This window comes from Pristiophorus japonicus, chromosome 13 (assembly GCF_044704955.1).
Source record: "Pristiophorus japonicus isolate sPriJap1 chromosome 13, sPriJap1.hap1, whole genome shotgun sequence".
Classification (NCBI taxonomy): domain Eukaryota; kingdom Metazoa; phylum Chordata; class Chondrichthyes; family Pristiophoridae; genus Pristiophorus; species Pristiophorus japonicus.
Window position 1 is genome coordinate 114,370,278 of NC_091989.1, and position 19,361 is coordinate 114,389,638.

Below are 19,361 nucleotides of genomic sequence, written 5' to 3' on the forward strand. Positions count from 1 at the left end.
ACCCCAGGTCTCACTGTGTAAAAATGTTTTTTCTTACATCGCCTTTGGTTCTTTTGCCAATCACCTTAAATCTGTGTCCTCTGGTTTTTAACCTTTCTGCCAATGGGATCAGTTTCTCTCTATCTACTCTGTGCAGACCCCTCATGATTTTGAACACCTCTATCAAATCTCCTCTCAATCGTCTCTGCTCCAAGGAGAACAACCCCAGCTTCTCCAGTCTATCCACTGAAGTTCCTCATTCCTGGAATCATTCTCGTAAATCTTTGCTGCACCTTCTCTAAGGCCTTCACATCCTTCCTAAAGTGCGGTGCCCAGAATTGGACACAATTCTCCAGTTGAGCCCGAACCAGTGTGCTATACAGGTTCAATGATTTGTGCACATATACCCTTAGGTATATGCACCCCCTTTAGGATTGTACCCTTCAGTTTATATTTCCACTCCTCATTCTTTCTACTAAAATGCATCACTTCACACTTTTCTGCATTAAATTGTATCTGCCACGGGTCCGTACATTTCACCAGCCTGTCTATGTCCTCTTGAAGTCTATCACTATCCTCCTCACTGTACACTATACTTCCAAGTTTTGTGACATCTGCACATTTTGAAATCATGCCCTGTACATCCAAGTCCAATTTATTAATATATATCAAGAAAAGCTGTGGTCCCAGTACCGACCCCTGGGGAACACCACTGTATACCTTCCTCCAGTCCGAAAAACAACCGGTCACCACCACTCTGTTTCTTGTCACTGAGCCAATTTTGTATCCATGCTGCCACTGTCCCTTTTATTCCATGGGCTTCAACTTTTCTGACAAGCCTACTATGTGATACTTTGTCGAACACCTTCTGGAAATCCATGCACATTACGTCAACCACATTACCCTCATCAATCCTCTCTGTTACCTCATCAAAAAACTTGACCAAGTTGGTTAAACACAATTTGCCTTTAACAAATCCGTGCAGGCTTTCTTTAATTAATGGAGTACAAAAGCAGGGAGGTCCTGTTGCAACTGTATAGGGTATTGGTGAGGCCGCACCTGGAGTACTGCGTGCAGTTTTGGTCACCTTTCTTAAGGAAGGATATACTAGCTTTGGAAGGGATACAGAGACGATTCACTAGGCTGATTCCGGAGATGAGGGGGGTTACCTTATGATGATAGATTGAGTAGACTGGGTCTTTACTCGTTGGAGTTCAGAAGGATGAGGGGTGATCTTATAGAAACTTTAAAATAATGAAAGGGATAGACAAGATAGAGGCAGAGAGGTTGTTTCCACTGGTCGGGGAGACTAGAACTAGGGGGCACAGCCTCAAAATACGGGGGAGCCAATTTAAAACCGAGTTGAGAAGGAATTTCTTCTCCCAGAGGGTTGTGAATCTGTGGAATTCTCTGCCCAAGGAAGCAGCTGAGGCTAGCTCATTGAATGTATTCAAATCACAGATAGATAGATTTTTAACCAATAAGGGAATTAAGGGTTACGGGGAGTGGGTGGGTAAGTGGAGCTGAGTCCACGGCCAGATCAGCCATGATCTTGTTGAATGGCGGAGCAGGCTCGAGGGTCTAGATGGCCTACTCCTGTTCCTAATTCTTATGTTCTTATGTTATGTTCTTATATCCAAGTGACTGTTAATTTTGTCCTTGATCACTGTTTCTAAAAGCTTCCCCACTACCGAGGTTAAACTGACTGCCTGTAGTTGCTAGGTTTATCTTTACTCCCTTTTTTGAACAATGGTGTAACATTTGCAATTCTGCAGTCCTCTGGCACCATCCACATATCCATGGGGGATTATGGCCAGTGTGATTTCCACCCTCAATTCTCTCAGCATTCTAGGATGCATCCCATTCACTCCTGGTGATTTATCTACTTTTTAGGTACAGCCAGGCTTTCTAATGCCTCTCCTTTATCAATTTTTATCCTAACCAGTGTCTCCACTGCCTCCTCCTTCACTGTCTATGGCAGCATCCTCTTCCTTGGTGAAGACAGAGTTTAGTACCTCAGCCATATCCTCTGCCTCCATACATAGCTCTTCTTTTTAGTCCCTAATCGGCCCACCCCTCCTCTTACTATTTATATGCCTATAGAAGACTTTCAGATTATCTTTTATGTTGGCTGCCATTCTATTCTCAAACCCTCTCTTTTATTCTTATTTTCTTTTTCACTTCTCCTCTGACCTTGTGTATAACCTGATTCTCAAATGTATTAGCAACCTGACATCTATCATACTTCTGCTTCATTATATTCTCTGTTTCTTCATCCAGGGAGCTCTGACTTTAGTTGCCCTGCCTTTCCCCTATTGGGAATGTACCTCAACTGTACGTAAACTATTTCCCCTTTAAAGGCAGCCTGTTTTTTTCATTACAGTTTTGCCTGCCAGGCTTTGATTCCAGTTCACCTGGGCCAGATACGTTCTCATCCCACTGAAATTGGCGTCCGGATGGAATTCCTCATTGGCGCCAAGCCCCAAAACCTCCCTCGAGAGCCGGCACCTCACAGCTTGAGCCTCCTCGGAGAAATCCCCTCCATGCCTTTCAGTTCAGCGCGGAGGGGATTCCTGTAAGGGCTGCTCTTGCACACTCTCCACTTTGCCATCCTTGTCTGCCGTCCGGACACGCCATGGCGCACCATCTTGCCGTCCGGAGGAGGTGGGGGTCCCCAATGGAGTGCACTCTACGCAGGAGTCCTCCCTTTATTTGTTGAGGACTTGGCCTGGAGGGTGTTGCACGGAGCAGTCCCGTGCAATAAGTTTTTAAGTCGGTTCACGGGCTCACAGGCTGCCTGCAATTTCTGCGGTCTGGAAGAGTCTGTTTTCTATGTTTTTATCGAATGTGCGAGGTTGCAGCCCCTGTTCCATTATTTGAAGGGGCTGCTCCTCAAATTCTGGTTGCACTTCAGTCCCACACTCCTGATCTTTGGGCACCCTGTATGGAGGGGAGCAGGCAGGTCGGAAGGCCTCCTCGTCGGACTGCTCTTGGGCATGTCCAAGGGGTTCCATCAGTTGGCCCAGGCAGTTGGGTCGTTCAACCCAACTACCTGCCTCTCTTCCGTGGTTACATCCGAGCCAGGGTGTCCCTGGAGATGGAGCACGCGGTGTCCACCGGTACGCTCGCGGCTTTCCGCAAGAGGTGGACACCGGAGGGACTGGAGTGCATCATCACCCCCGGCAACCAAATTTTAAATTTGATTTTATGTGTAAAGTTTAATTTGTTTAATTTGCCGGTTTTAGTGCCCCTTCCCCCCCCCCCCCTCTTTTAGCCAGGGGGCACTTGGATAACCCCCCCACTGAAATTGACCTCCCCCAGTTAAACATTGCATTTATATAGCATCTTTCACAACCTCAGGACGAGCCAAAGCACTTTGCAGCCAATTATGTAATGGAGGAGAGCAGCAGCCAATTTGTACACAGTAAGCTCCCACAAACAACAATGAGATAATGAGCAGATAATCTGTTTTTTTAGTGATGTTGGTTGAGGGATAAATATTTACCCAGGATGGGAACATCTCTCCCCCTGCTCTTCTTGGGAATAGTGCTGTGCGATATTTTATGTCCGCTTTAGGAGAGATTGATTCAAAAATAATTGTGGGAGAGAAGGGAAACTGGAGCATAAATATGGGCGAATAATTTACACCCAAATCAGTGACAACTCGACCTGTTGCATGTTGCAAACGAACAGAATAGTCGCGGGGACTGGACAGTGGGCACCGTTTAAGTATTATTATTTAATTTTATAAGTTTCGTCTGGTTAGATCTTTTTTTTTTAAAAATCACTCTTTTGCTTGTTTTTTTGCTGAGACATGGGGCAAACCCCGCGTCTGCCGATTGGTTTATTGGGAAAGGGCATGCCAGCAGAATGCTGAGGGTGGCGTCCTGCAATCGCTCGAGTTCCGGTTGCTCGAGGCCGGGTGAGTTGCGCCTTGCTGTGCGGAGCGGAGCTGCTGCGGGTGATGGATGGGCCGAGTTACCGCGGGGCCGGCGAGCGGCGTTGCTACCGCTGCCTTTGATCGCAGCCCAGGGGCCTGCTACATTCGGCGACGTTGTTTGTATCCGCCGCCTTCTAGCGCTCCGGGCTCCGGCGCCCTGCCCAGCCGCGGCTCCCGGCTCCCGGCCCGAGTGATGAGACCTGGGCGATGGTTGCCAGACCTGGCTTCTCCTCTCTCTTTCTCCTGCTGTCTCTGCTGGCGGCTGCCTGGCCCGGCGCCCTCTCCTTCCACTGCCAGGGGAAGCTGCCTTCGCGGGCTTGTCTGAACGTGACCCGACCGCCTGTCGTGCTGGGTGAGTGAGTGAGTGAGCTCGGTGTGGCCTTACTGCTGTAACCTGTGCCGGCACACATTGCACGGTGATGGGCACTCTGATCACTTTATTATTGGTGCTGGGCCTGCTGTTGAATGCATCTTCCTCTCCCTTACTGGGGTTTCCTTTTAACAATGTGGAAAGAGATCGTTTTTTTCAAATATAAATGATTACTTTTAACGTTATGTTGACCTTTGACACCCCCTCCGCCTGACATTTTAACCTTTATGTTCTGTGCCTACAGTTTGACTGGTGTTTTTATTTAACCTCCACACCTATCGGCCTACTGCCGTGCAGGGAATGTTTCTGTAGTCGGGCCACTGTCTCTAATAATGTTCAAGTACTTTTCCTTCAGTTAACTGCCGAGAATGAGCTGTGGTGCTTTATGGTGCTGATCACTGGCCTGTGCTGTTCGAGAGCTTTCCTTTCCATGCAACAGAGCTTGCAGTGATTGAGGAGGGGGAAGCCTTGTACCAGGGCGTTATACAGGAGCACAACAGGCCAGGGTTACAGACAGTATCTGTGTCCCTCTCCTGCCGCATACATTTATAACTGGGGTGAGGTGCTCCTGCAACATGTTTACATTTTATCTCCCCCCTTCACAGTATAGGTAGTAGTTTAGCACCAGTACCTGTTTTTAGAGCAGTGTTGAGCTGGCAGTAAGAACGAACTTGCATGTATATAGTGCCTTTCATGCTCTCACGACATCCCAAAGTGCTTTACAGCCAATTAAGTACTTTTTGAAGTGTAGTCACTGTTAATAATGTAGGGAGATGCGACAGCCAATTTGCGCACAGCAAGGTGTCAGAAACAGCAATATGTTGTTGATACTGTATTCTTTTCCCTTCAATCTGTTTCAGCGAATTCACTGACACACGAACACTTTTAGTCTTAGCAACATAAGACCTTTATTCTGTAGCTACTCCGGCCGGGACCTGTCAAGATAAAAGGGAATACTCTCGATTCGAGTCTGTCCACCTCTCTCCTGACAAATCTCGTAACAGTACAGAAGCTCAACACTTATACATTGTTACAGCAGAACACATTTGAGTGACACTCAGTTTATACAATTATTGGTCGATTTCCCCCATAGCATACCCAATTGCAGGCTAACAACTCTTTGACATAGGGCGGGCCTTATGGATGTGTTTACAGTTTCGGTCTACAAGCATTTCCCTATTTTACGGCTGTTTATAGCAGCCCCTCGTCTGACTCATGTCTGACTTTTGCTTTTTCGCGTAACTCGTGTTTGACCACAACTCTGAGTAACCCCTTTTTGTGCTGACATTGTAGTTATCACAGCTTGATATCTTTGGTCAGCCATTTACCCATGATTCTTTCTAAAAGCCATTCTACACAAACTATTCTTCATAAACTATTCTCACAGATTGAAGGGAAAAGAATCCAGTATCAACATTGTCAGCTAATCTGTTTTAATGATGTTGGTTGAGAGATAACTCTTAGCCAGGTCACAAGGAGAATAGTGTTGTGGGATCTTTTAAGTCCACCCCACCCCCGAGACGGCAGACGAGGCCACGGTTTAACATCTCATCCGAAAGACAGCACCTCTGACAGTACAGCAGTCTCTCGGTACCACACTGGTGTGTCAGCCGAGATTTTGTGCTCAAGTCCCTGAGTTACACAACTGGTTGTGCAAAGCAGAACTCTCCATATATGTACCTTAGCACGTGTACACAGCTTCAAACATCATCTAAATTATGGCAAGCAATAAAGCTGGCTTTTAAAAAAAATTGGAAAGTTTAAAGGGATCTAGCAGAAGGAGCTTGGTTTCAAAGTTTAGAAAGGTGACATCGTGCAGGGTAAGACCAGCATGTCAAGGCGCCCTAAGGCTACTGACCAAAATACAGCTTGCACACAGATCGACTACTTCAAATCACAGCTTTTACTGCACTTTGATGCGAACTGTAGTATAACTGGCAAATGTAGGGGGTGTGCTGTAAGTAGTGTCAGCTTGGCTGGGCCGTTGAGTACGCTTGCCTCTTGAGTTAAAAGGTTGTTTGAATTTGCACTCCAGGGTGTAATTTTGACTTTTGGAGATGGTGTAAAATGGGCGATATTGATTATGCTGTTCGTAATATACCCCTCTCCATTTTCATTCCCAGATTTCAATTAAAATGCAAATCGGAAGAGAGATATAATGGCAGCTGATCCGATAAAACTAATGTGGCAGGGGGATGTGAACCTATGCAGGGAGACAGAGGGAAATAAAATGGAGTCAGAAGCAAAAGTAGAAAGGAGAATAGTAAAAGTGGAGGGCAGAGAAACCTAGGCAAAAAACAAAAAGGGCCACATTACAGCAAAATTCTACAGGGGCAAAGTGTGTTAAAAAACAAGCCTGAAGGCTCTGTGCCTAAATGCGAGGAGTATTCGGAATAAGGTGAATGAATTAACTGCGCAGATAGTAGTTAACGGATATGATGTAATTGGCATCACGGAGACATGGCTCCAGGGTGACCAAAGCTGGGAACAAAACATCCAAGGGTATTCAGCATTTAGGAAGGATAGACAGAAAGGAAAAGGAGGCAGGGTGGCGTTGCTGGTTAAAGAGGAAATTAATGCAATAGTAAGGAGGGATATTAGCCTGGCTGATGTAGAATCGGTATGGGTGGAGCTGCGGAATTCCAAAGGGCAGAAAACGCTAGTGGGAGTTGTATACAGACCACCAAACAGTAGTAGTAAGGTTGGGGACAGCATCAAACAAGAAATAAGGGATTTGTGCAATAAAGGTACAGCAGTTATCATGGGCGACTTTAATCTACATATTGATTGGGCTAACCAAACTGGTAGCAATGCGGTGGAGGAGGATTTCCTGGAGTGTATTAGGGATGGTTTTCTAGACCAATATGTCAAGGAACCAACTAGGGAGCTGGCCATCCTAGACTGGGTGATGTGTAATGAGAAGGGACTAATTAGCAATCTTGTTGTGCGAGGCCCCTTGGGGAAGAGTGACCATAATATGGTAGAATTCTTTATTAAGATGGAGAGTGACACAGTTAATTCGGAAATTAGGGTCCTGAACTTAAGGAAAGGTAACTTCGACGGTATGAGGCATGAATTGGCTAGAATAGACTGGCAAAGGATACTTAAAGGGTTGACGGTGGATAAGCAATGGCAAACATTTAAAGATCACATGGATGAACTTCAGCAATTGTACATCCCTTCTGGAGTAAAAATAAAACACAGAAGGTGGCTCAACCATGGCTAACACGGGAAATTAAGGATAGTGTTAAATTCAAGGAAGAGGCATATAATTTGGCTAGAAAAAGCAACAAACCTGAGGATTGGGAGAAATTTAGAATTCAACAGAGGAAGACTAAGGGTTTAATTAAGGGGGGAAAATAGAGTACGAAAGGAAGCTTGCCGGGAACATAAAAACTGTCTGCAAAAGCTTCCATAAATAATGTGAAGAGAAAAAGATTAGTGAAGACAAACGTAGGTCCCATGCAGTCGAATTCAGGTGAAATTATAATGGGAACAAAGAAATGGCAAACAAATACTTCGGTTCTGTCTTCACGAAGGAAGGCACAAATAACCTTCCGAATGTGCTAGGGAACAGTAGGTCTAGTGAGAAGGAGGAACTGAACGATATCCTTATCAGGCAGGAAATTGTGTTGGGGAAATTGATGGGATTGAAGGCCGATAAATCCTCGGGGCCTGAAAGTCTGCATCCTAGAATACTTAAGGAAGTGGCCATAGAAATAGTGGATGCATTGGTGATCATTGTCCAACAGTCTATTGACTCTGGATCAGTTCCTATGGACTGGAGGGTAGCTAATGTAACACCAGTTTTTAAAAAAAAGGAGGGAGAGAGAAAACGGGTAATTATAGACCGGTTAGCCTGACATCAGTAGTGGGGAAAATGTTGGAATCAATCATTAAGGATGAAATAGCAGCGCATTTGGAAACCAGTGACAGGATTGGACCAAGTCTGCATGGATTTATGAAAGGAAAATCATGCTTGACGAATCTTCTGGAATTTTTTGAGGATGTAACTAGCAGAGTGGACAAGGAGAACCAGTGGATATGGTGTATTTGGACTTTCAAAAAGGCTTTTGACAAGGTCCCACACAAGAGATTGGTGCGCAAAATCAAAGCACATGGTATTGGGGGTAATGTACTGACGTGGATAGAGAACTGGTTGGCAGAGAGGAAGCAGAGAGTCGGGATAAACGGGTCCTTTTCAGAATGGCAGGCAGTGACTAGTGGAGTGCCGCAGGGCTCAGTGCTGGGACCTCAGCTCTTTACAATATACATTCACGATTTAGATGAAGGAATTGAGTGTAATATCTCCAAGTTTGCGGATGACACTAAACTAGGTGGTGGTGTGAGCTGTGAGGAGGACGCTAAGAGGCTGCAGGGTGACTTGGACAGGTTAGGTGAGTGGGCAAATGCATGGCAGATGCAGTATAATGTGGATAAATGTGAGGTTATCCACTTTGGGGGCAAAAACACGAAGGCAGAATATTATCTGGATGACGGCAGATTAGGAAAAGGGGAGGTGCAACGATACCTGGGTGTCATAGTTCATCAGTCACTGAAAGTGAGCATGCAGGTACAGCAGGCGGTGAAGAAGGCAAATGATATGTTGGCCTTCATAGCGAGGGGATTTGAGTATAGAAGCAGGGAGGTTTTACTGCAGTTGTACAGGCCTTAGTGAGGCCTCACCTCGAATATTGTGTTCAGTTTTGGTCTCCTAATCTGAGGAAGGACGTTCTTGCTATTGAGGGAGTGCAGCGAAGGTTCACCAAACTGATTCCAGGGATGGCTGGGCTATCATATGGATCAACTGGGCCTTTATTCACTGGAGTTTAGAAGGATGAGAGGGGATCTCATAAAAACGTATAAGATTCTGACGGGACTGGACAGGTTCGATGCAGAAAGAATGTTCCCGATGTTGGAGAAGTCCAGAAGCAGGGGACATAGTCTTAGGATAAAGGTAGGCCATTTAGGACTGAGATGAGGAGAAACTTCTTCACTCAGAGTTGTTTACCTGTGGAATTCCCTGCCGCAGAGAGTTGTTGATGCCAGTTCATTGGATATATTCAAGAGGGAGTTAGATATGTCCCTTACGGCTAAGGGGATCAAGGGGTATGGAGAGAAAGCAGGAAAGTCGTACTGAGGGAATGATCAGCCATGATCTTATTGAATGGCGGTGCAGGCTTGAAGGGCTGAATGGCCTACTCCTGCACCTATTTTCTATGTTTCTATGTTGATATCGCCTGTTTTACATTTTATCAAAAGGCATATGAGGATAGTAGACTAGGCCTATATTCCCTAAAGTTTCGAATAATGAGAAGTGATCTCATTTTAAATATATAAATTGCTTAAGGGGCTGGACAGGACGGATGTTAGGAGGATGGGGAGTCTAGAACTAGGAGTCACAGTCTCAGAATAAGAGGTCAGCCATTTAGGACTGGGATGAAGAAGAATTTCTTCACTCAGTTTTGAATCTTTGGAATTCTCTAGCCCAAAGAGCTATGGATTTTCAGTTATTGAGTATACTCAAGACCGAGGTAGATAGATTTTTGAATAATACGGGGAATCAAGGGTTATGGGGAAAGTGCGGGAAGGCGGAGTTGAGGTAGAAGATCAACCATGATCTTATTGAATGGCGGAGCAGGTTCGAATGGCCAAATGACCTACTCCTGCTCCCATTTCTTATGTTCTTGTGTAAAATGGGCAAGTAATTTAGGATGGGACTGAGGTAGTGCTGCATTTTGCCATCTTCCAGATGAGCTGTTAAATTGTCTGTTTGTTCCAGTGGTTCAGGCGGATGTTTGAAATCTCTGGGCTCTTTTCAGAGGACAGCAAAGAGTTCTCCTGGTGTCAGCTCGCACCAAGTCCCGCTCACCCATCACCCCTGTGCTCGCTGACCTGACCTACATTGGCCCCCGGTTAAGCAATGCTTCGACTTCAGAATTATCATCCGTTTTCAAACCCCCCCATGGCCTCACCCCTCCCTATCTTCTTCAGGTCCACAGCTCCTTGAGATCTCTGCGCTCCTCTAATTCTGCCCTCTTGAGAATCCCTGATTATAATCGCTCAACCTTCGGCTGCCAAGGCCCTAAGCTCTGGAATTCCCTCCCTTAACCCCTCCGCCTCTCTACCCACTACCTCTCTTTATTCCTTTAAGCCGCTCCTTAAAACCTATTTCTGTGACCAAGCCCTCCCTAATTTCTTCTTGTGTGGCTCGGTGTCATATTTTTGTCTTCTAATACTCTTGTGAAATGCTTTGGGATGTTTGACTACATTAAAGGCGCTTTATAAGTACAAATTGTTGTTGTCGTGGGTTAAATTAATCCTTCAGCCCACGCTACGGAAAACAGAGTAACTGATCAATCGTCAAAGCTGCTGTTTGTGGGACCTTGCGCATAAATTGACTGCCACGCTTGCCTACGCTGCATCAGTAACTGCACTTCAGAAGTAATTAATTTGTGATATCCTGAGCATGTGATGTATCACTAAATAAATCCAAGTTGTTTGCACATATTTGGTGTGGGTGGTTTTGGCAGGACAGTTAGGGTGGGGGAGAGGGGCATTGTTCCATTAACTTATTTACTCCAGTCCACCCTAATATACTGCGTTTCAAGGCGGAATAAGGTTCAGCCTAGTATCAGTGCCTTAGCTTTTGCACTGAACTTTCTCCAGTTGACGTTTAAGTTGGTTGGAATTGGGAAACAGCTGAAGCTGTTGGAGCTTGTGACTATGGTACATGTCATATGCTGTTAATTTTATTGCTATGTGCTATATTTAATTGCCAGGAAGCAGTAGGAAAGACTTTACTGTTGATTTATCATTAACTGGGTTAATTTGTCTTTCTGTATTACTGCTATTTCCCAGTTTTTGCTGTTGTTTGCAAATTTTACACTCCCCTGAATTCTGCAATCAGCTGGGTGGAATGCCAGTGCTTGGGAATTAAATATTTTTTCTACATGGGCATCTGCTGTCAACATCGATTAGTCCTGCATTATATACAAGATAAAACGCATTCTGCATTGTTCCACACAAAGGGTAGTGGAAATCTGGAACTCTCTCCTACAAAAAGCTGTTGAGGCTAGGGATCAATTTTGTTCGACAAGGGTGTTTAGGATTATGAAACCAATGCGAGTAGATGGAGTTGAGATACAGATCAGCCATAATCTGATTGGATGGCGGAACAGACTTGAGGGGCTGAATGGCCTACTCCTGTTCCCATAATGTGCCTTAAACCCTTAATGCAGGGCCCCTCCCACTGAGTCAGTCACGTCGATTTTTTTCCCAGGTTTTTTGTATTCTTGCTGGGTGAGATTGCAAATTAGTATTACATTGTGGGCAATTTTGTATTGTGGACTGATGCCCACAAGAAATTGAATTAGGGCTGCTCTAAAGGTAAAATATCAGGGGCCTTAAGACTTGATTAGGAAGTTGGGAGCAAGAACGGAAATTGGGCAAAACCTTTTTACCCAACTGGTGATGGAATTGTGAAATAAGTTCTGAATGAAAGCCATAAAGTGAATTGAGAGAATTGGATGGGGTATGTGGAGAAGGATTGAATTGAGGGATGTGGTGAGACAGCTGGTAGGTGGGGTTGTTTTAATAAAAGAAGAGAGACTTGATGGCATTTTCCGACTTTTGAAAAGTCCAAAATGGATGTTATAATCAGGCAACCAATGTCACAAATTTTCAGCCACTTTTAACAGCAGCATTTTTTCTTTAAAATTTTTTTTTAACAACTCTCTCGATGGCTCAGCTCAGCCAACCAGATCGGAAAGGTCCCGCATCTGATCATTGGCCAATGCTGGATTAGCTGATCTCAGTTGGATGTTGGTCAAAGTACCACAGACGGCCTCAGTCCTGGGCTAGGGAGGGGCCAGTGATAATGAGTCCGCTATCTTAACAGATCCAGAGGTTGGAAACTGCACTGTTAACTGTCTTGGCTTTCAGAAATGAAAATAGTAATTCCCCAAATCAGAGAAGTGGTTACTCTTTAAACCTGTCCCTATTTAAACAGTAAGCCAAGGAGCTGGGTCTGGCTCGTCTCAATATCATTGTTATAGAAGGGTTGATCTGTTCTTGGTGCTCCTCACAGACAAAAAAACAAGTTGTCTCTTTTCCTGGATCTGTATCTCTGCTTGTCTCCCACTCCTCACTTCCTTCTGCTGCCTCTGCCTTCCCATTCGTCTCGCTCTTGCTCGCTTATACGCCTGTTCTTGCCGTTTATACCTCTGCCTGTCTTTTCTCCCTGCCTGCCAGTGGCTCAATTGGTAGCACCCTCGCCTCTGAGTCAGAAGGTTGTGGGTTCAAATCCCACTCCAAAGACCCGAGCACAAAATAAATCTAGGCTAACACTCCAGTGCAGTACTGAGGGAGTGTTCCACTGTTGGAGATGCTGTCTTTCAGATGAGACGTTAAACCGAGGCCCCATCTTTTAGATGAGACGTTAAACCGAGGCCTTGTCTTCCCTCTCAGGTGAACGTAATAAATCCCATGGCACTATTTCGAAGAAGCGCAGGGGAGTTGCCCCCGGTGCCCTGGTCAATATTTATTCCTCAGTCAACATCACTGAAAGAGTATCTGATCATTATCACATTGCTGTTTGTGGGAGCTTGCTGAGCGCTGGGCTGCCGTGTTTCCAACATTACAACACTTAAAAAAAAAAGTACTTCATTGGCTATATAGTGTTTTGGGATGTCCGGTGGTCGTGAAAGACGCTATAATTTTTTTTCTCTTCCATCTCTCGCCTCTCTCTTGTATGTACCCATTCTCAGCATGCTTCCTACATGCAGTCTGTCATTTAAAAAAAAAAAATTCTCGTGTTGGGGGCATCATTTATCGCCCCCTTAATTGCCCTTGAGAAGGTGGTGGTGAGCTTGCTAGGTTAAGAGTCAACCACATTGCTATGGGTCGCGAGTCACATATAGACCAGACCAGGTAAGGATGACAGATTTCCTTCCCTAAAGGACATTACTGAAACAGATAGGTTTTTATGTCAATCTGATAATTTCATGGTCCCTATTACTGAAATTAGCTTTTTAATTCCAGGTTTATTCAATTCACTGATTTTAAATTCCCCAGCTGCCGTGGTGAGATTTGAACTCTCATCCATTAGTCCAGGCCTCTGGATTACTAGTCCAGAAATATATTAGCATGGATAGAGGATTGGCTAACTAACAGAGAACAGAGAACAGAGAGTCGGGATAAATGGTTCATTCTCTGGTTGGCAACCAGAAACTAGTGGGGTGCTGCAGGGATCAGTGCTGGGACCCCAACTATTTACAATCTATATTAACGACTTGGAAGAAGGGACTGAGTATAACGTGGCCAAGTTTGCTGATGATACAAAGATGGGAGGAAAAGCAATGTATGAGGAGGGCACACAAAATCTGCAAAAGGACATAGACAGGCTAAGTGAATGGGCAAAAATTTGGCAGATGGAGTATAATGTTGGAAAGTGTGAGGTCATGCACTTTGGCAGAAAAAAATCAAAGAGCAAGTTATTATTTAAATGGAGAAAGATTTCAAAGTGCTGCAGTACAGTGGGACCTGGGGTACTTGTGCATGAAACACAAAAGGATAGTATGCAGGTACAGCAAGTGATCAGGAAGGCTAATGGTATCTTGGCCTTTATTGCGAAGGGGATGGAGTATAAAAGCAGGGAAGTCTTGCTACAGCTATACAAGGTTTTGGTGAGGCCACACCTGGAATACTGCGTGCAGTCTTGGTTTCCATCTTTACGAAAGGATATACTTGCTTTGGAGGCAGTTCAGAGCAGGTTCACTAGGTTGATTCCAGGAATGAGGGGATTGACTTATGAGGAAAGGTTGAGTAGGTTGGGCCTCTACTCATTGGAATTGAGAAGAATGAGAGGTGATCTTATCGAAACGTATAAGATTATGAGGGGGCTCGACAAGGTGGATGCAGAGCATAATCTTAGAATAAGGGGCCGCCCATTTAAAACTGAGATGAGGAGAAATTTCTTCTCTGAGGGTTGTAAATCTGGAATTCGCTGCCTCAGAGAGCTGTGGAAGCTGGGACATTGAATAAATTTAAGACAGAGATAGACAGTTTCTTAAACGATAAGGGAATAAGGGGTTATGGGGAGCGGACGGGGAAGTGGAGCTGAGTCCATGATCAGATCAGCTATGATTGTATTGAATGGCGGAGCAGGCTCGAGGGGTGTATGGCCTACTCCTGCTCCTATTTCTTATGTTCTTATGAAACATAACCACTATGCTACCATTCCCATTGATACTGATAGATAATGAACTGATCCATATCTATAGTTGATTACAGTTGGATAATCAATTATTTAGAGAGTAAAATCTAAACAAATAAAAAACGAGCTGGATCTGTTTAATTTGCAAATACTGTACTCATTTGTTTTCTCAAATTGGGCTCTTGGTTTGTATCTTCCCATGCTTTACCCAAGTACCACAGAAGATGTGCATGTGCACTCCTGTCATTCAGCAGCGTATTATAGTCATTTAAAATATAATATCAGCACAGCTTCACATCCTTGGCATCAGCTGAGAGCCAACCTGGTGAGGTTCCTGACCGGGGAGCCAGCAGAGTACAGCTGGAGGGGGGGGGGTTAGTCTTCCTGTTAAATTGGGGCTTCCAGCTCGGAGCTCCATAGCAATGTGCGGTAGGTGGGCTGTGTTATGTATGCAACCCTAGGTAACCTGTATCATACTGCCACCAGAGGGCATACCTGTTGGAGTCCCAAGGGATCTCAGCGTCCCTTGGGAGCACTGTATATAAGCAGGTCTCCCATGCTGTACCAACACTCTGGAGTTTGAATAAAGGAGCTATGGTCACAATTACTCATGTCTACAGTATTCAGTTACATTACTTTATTATGAGCGTAACAACTGGTGACGAGATAACGAACAATCAGGCGAAAATGCAGAGAACTGTTGGTATCCTGGAGAAGTTCTCAGAAGGGGACGATTGGGAGTCCATCGTGGAACGACTCGACCAATACTTCATGGGCAACGAGCTGTAAGGGGACGAGAATGCTGCCAAACGAAGGGCGATCCTCCTCACCGTCTGTGGGGCAACAACCTATGGCCTCATGAAGAATCTTCTTACTCCAGTGAAACCAACAACCAAATCGTAGTGAAGAACTGTGTATGCTGGTCCGGGAGCACCTAAATCCGAAGGAAAACGTTCTGATGGCAAGGTATTGATTTTACACATGTCAATGGTCTGAAGGCCAGGAAGTGGCGAACTACATCGCCGAACTAAGTCGCCTTACAGGACATTGCGAATTCGATGGATTCCTTGAGCAAATGCTAAGAGACTTCTTTGTGCTTGGCATTGGCCATGAGGTTATCCTCCGCAAACTATTGACTGTTGAAACACCGAACCTGAGCAAAGCCATAACAATAGCCCAGACATTTATGTCCACCAGCGATAACACCAAACAAATTTCGAAGTATAGAGGTTTCGGCAAGTACTGTACACAAAGTAACGTCGTTTTCATGCAGGAATGCATATGGCAGAACGTACATGCCTGCAGCTGCGCGTCCTCAGATGACCCAGGGTCCACCATCAAACGTTAATGCGAGGCAATTAACACCTTGTTGGCGCTGTGGAGCCCATCAATGCCACTTCAAACACTGTGTGTGCAAAGGCTGTGGAACAATGGGACACCTCCGGCGAATGTGCAGACGAGCTGCAAATCCTGCAAATCACCACGTTGCAGAGGAGGATCGATCCGTGGTGGATCAGGCTGAACTAGAGACTCGAACCAAGGAGGCAGAAATGTATGGGGTACACACCTTCACCACGAAATATCCACCGATCATGCTAAAAGTCATACTGGATGGAATTCAAGTATCCATGGAACTGGACACTGGTGCGAGTCAGTCTACCATGAGCAAAAAAGACCTTCGACAGGCTGTGGTGCGACAAGGCACACAGGCCCAAGCTTAGCTCCATTCATATCAAGCTAGGAACTTACACCAAAGAGCTGATCCTTGTTATTGGCAGCGCAGCAGTAAGAGTCTCCTATGATGGAGCAGTGCACGAACTCCCGTTATGGATTGTACAGGAGATGGCCCCACACTGTTCGGCAGAAGCTGGCTGGGAAAAATCCGCTGGAACTGGGACGACATTCGAGCACTTTTGTCCGTCAACGATGCCTCATGTGCCCAGGTTCTGAGCAAGTTCCCGTCGTTGTTTGAGCCAGGCATCGGAAGTTTCTCTGGGGCGAAGGTGCAGATCCACTTGGTTCCCGGTACATGACTCATCCACCACAAGGCACGGGCGGTGCCATATATGATGCGAGAGAAAGTGGAAATTGAGCTGGACAGGCTGCAGTGGGAAGGCATCATCGTGCCGGTGGAGTTCAACGAGTGGGCCAGTCCGATTGTTCCAGGTGATAGCACGGTCAGAATTTGTGGGGACTATAAAGTAACGATTAACCGTTTTTCGCTACAGGACCAGTACCCACTACCCAAGGCAGATGACCTATTTACGACACTGGCAGGAGGAAAGATGTTCACCAAATTGGACCTGACCTCGGCCTACATGATGCAGGAGCTGGCGGAATCTTCGAAAGACCTCGCCTGCATCAACACGCACAAAGGTCTGTTCATCTACAATAGTTTCCCGATTTGAGATTCGATTGACCGTGGCTATTTTTCAAAGGAACATTGACAACCTGCTAAAGTTGGTTCTGCGCACCGTGGTTTTCCAGGACGACGTACTGGTCACCGGTTGGGACACCATCGAACACTTGCAGAACCTGAAAGAGGTTCTAAATTGGCTGGATCACATGGAGCTCAGGTTGAAATGCTCGAAGTGTGTTTTCCTGGTGCCAGAGGTCGAGTTCTTGGGGAGAAGAATCGTGGCAGACGGCATCAGACCCACCGACGCCAAGACTGAGGCCATCAAGAACACGCCGAGACCACAGAAAGTGACGGAATTGCGGTCGTTCCTTTGACTCCTCAACTATTTTGGTAATTTCCTACCCAGGTTAAGCACCTTGCTAGAACCCCTACATGTGCTGCTACGCAAGGGAGATGACTGGGTATGGGGGAAATCACAAGAGACTGCTTTTGAGAAAGCCAGAAATCTGTTCTATTCCAACAAATTGCTTGTTCTGTATAACCCATGTAAATGTTTAGTGCTAGCTTGCGATGCGTCTTCGTACGGGGTCGGGCGTGTGTTACAACAAGCGAACGAATCGGGAACATTGCAACCGGTCGCTTATGTGTCCAGGAGCTTGCCCAAGGCCAAAAGGGCCTACAGCATGATTGAAAAAGAAGCTCTGGCATGTGTTTATGGGGTTAAAAAAAATGCACCAGTATCTGTTTGGTCTCAAGTTTGAGTTAGAAACTGACCATAAGCCGCTCATATCGCTATTCTCAGAGAGCAAAGGGATTAATACCAATGCCTCTGCCCGCATCCAAAGATGGGCGCTTACGCTGTCTGCATATAACTATGTAATCCACCACAGACCAGGCAAAGAGAACTGCACTGATGCTCTCAGTCGACTACCATTGCCCACCACTGAGGTGGAAATGGCACAGCCTGCAGACTTGCTCTTGGTGATGGATGCATTTGAAAATGACCAGTCACCCGTTACGGCCCACCAGATCAGGACCTGGATCAGCCAGGATCCTTTACTGTCCCTTGTTAAAAAAAACACTGTGTCCTTCATGTGAACTGGTCCAGCGTCCCAGCGGAGATGAATGAAGAGATAAAGCCGTTCCAGCGGTGCAAAGACAAAATGTCCATATAGGTGGACTATCTCTTGTGGGGTAATCGCATGGTTTTGCCTAACAAAGGCAGGGAAATGTTCATACGTGACCTACACAGTATCCAGGCATAGTAATGATGAAAGCTATTGCCAGATCCCATGTGTGGTGGCCCGGCATCGACTCAGATTTTGAGCCATGCGTGCACCAATGCAATACTTGCTCTCAACTGAGCAATGCACCCAGGGAGGCACCACTAAGTTTGTGGTCATGGCCCTCTAAACCGTGGTCTAGGATCCACGTTGACTTTGCGGGCCCGTTTCTAGGCAAAATGTTTTTGGTTGTTGTGGATGCTTATTCAAAATGGATTGAGTGTGTAATAATGTCTAAGTATGCCCACTGCCACCATTGAAAGCCTACGAGCCACGTTCGCCACGCAAGGCCTGCCTGATGTCCTTGTCAGCGACAATGGGCCATGCTTCACCAGTGCTGACTTCAAGGAATTCATGACCCGCAATGGGATCAAGCACGTCGCATCTGTCTCGTTCAAGCCCGCATCGGCCAGGCAGAAAGGGCAGTCCAAACCATCAAGCAAAGCTTGAAACGTGTGTCGGAAGGCTTCCTGCAGACCCGGCTGTCTCGAGTCCTGCTCAGCTACTGCACCAGACCCCACTCGCTCACCGGGGTTCCCCCAAGCGAGATGCTCATGAAAAGGGCGCTCAAAACAAGAAATAAGGGATGTGTGCAATAGAGGTACAGCAGTAATCATGGGCGACTTTAATCTACATATTGATTGGGCTAACCAAACTGGTAGCAATGCGGTGGAGGAGGATTTCCTGGAGTGTATTAGGGATGGTTTTCTAGACCAATATGTTGAGGAACCAACCGGAGAGCTGGCCATCCTAGATTGGGAGATGTGTAATGAGAAGGGACTAATTAGCAATCTTGTTGTGCGAGGCCCCTTGGGGAAGAGTGACCATAATATGGTAGAATTCTTTATTAAGATGGAGAGTGACACAGTTAATTCAGAAACTAGGGTCCTGAACTTAAGGAAAGGTAACTTTGATGGTATGAGGCGCGAATTGGCTAAATTAGACTGGCAAATGATACTTAAAGGGTTGACGGTGGATAGGCAATTGCAAACCTTTAAAGATCATATGGACGAACTTCAACAATTGTACATCCCTGTCTGGAGTAAAAATAAAACAGGGAAGGTGGCTCAATTGTGGCTAACAAAGGAAATTAAGGATAGTGTTAAATCCAAGAAAGAGGCATACAAATTAGCCAGAAAAAGCAGCAAACCGGAGGACTGGGAGAAATTTAGGATTCAGCAGAGGAGGACAAAGGGTTTAATTAAGAGGGGGGA

The 19,361-nt window shown here is 45.7% G+C and overlaps 1 protein-coding gene across 1 annotated transcript in view; it reads left to right on the forward strand.

The window, feature by feature from the left end:
- Positions 1-3,886: 3,886 nt before the first annotated feature.
- The window catches only part of pla2g15 (phospholipase A2, group XV), a 66,566-nt gene continuing 51,091 nt past the window's right edge, over positions 3,887-19,361 (forward strand). Inside the window, exon 1 of the mRNA XM_070897901.1 lies at positions 3,887-4,271. Coding sequence (XP_070754002.1) covers positions 4,127-4,271 — 145 coding nt within the window. The 5' untranslated portion in view covers positions 3,887-4,126. The remainder of the gene's footprint in view (positions 4,272-19,361) is intronic.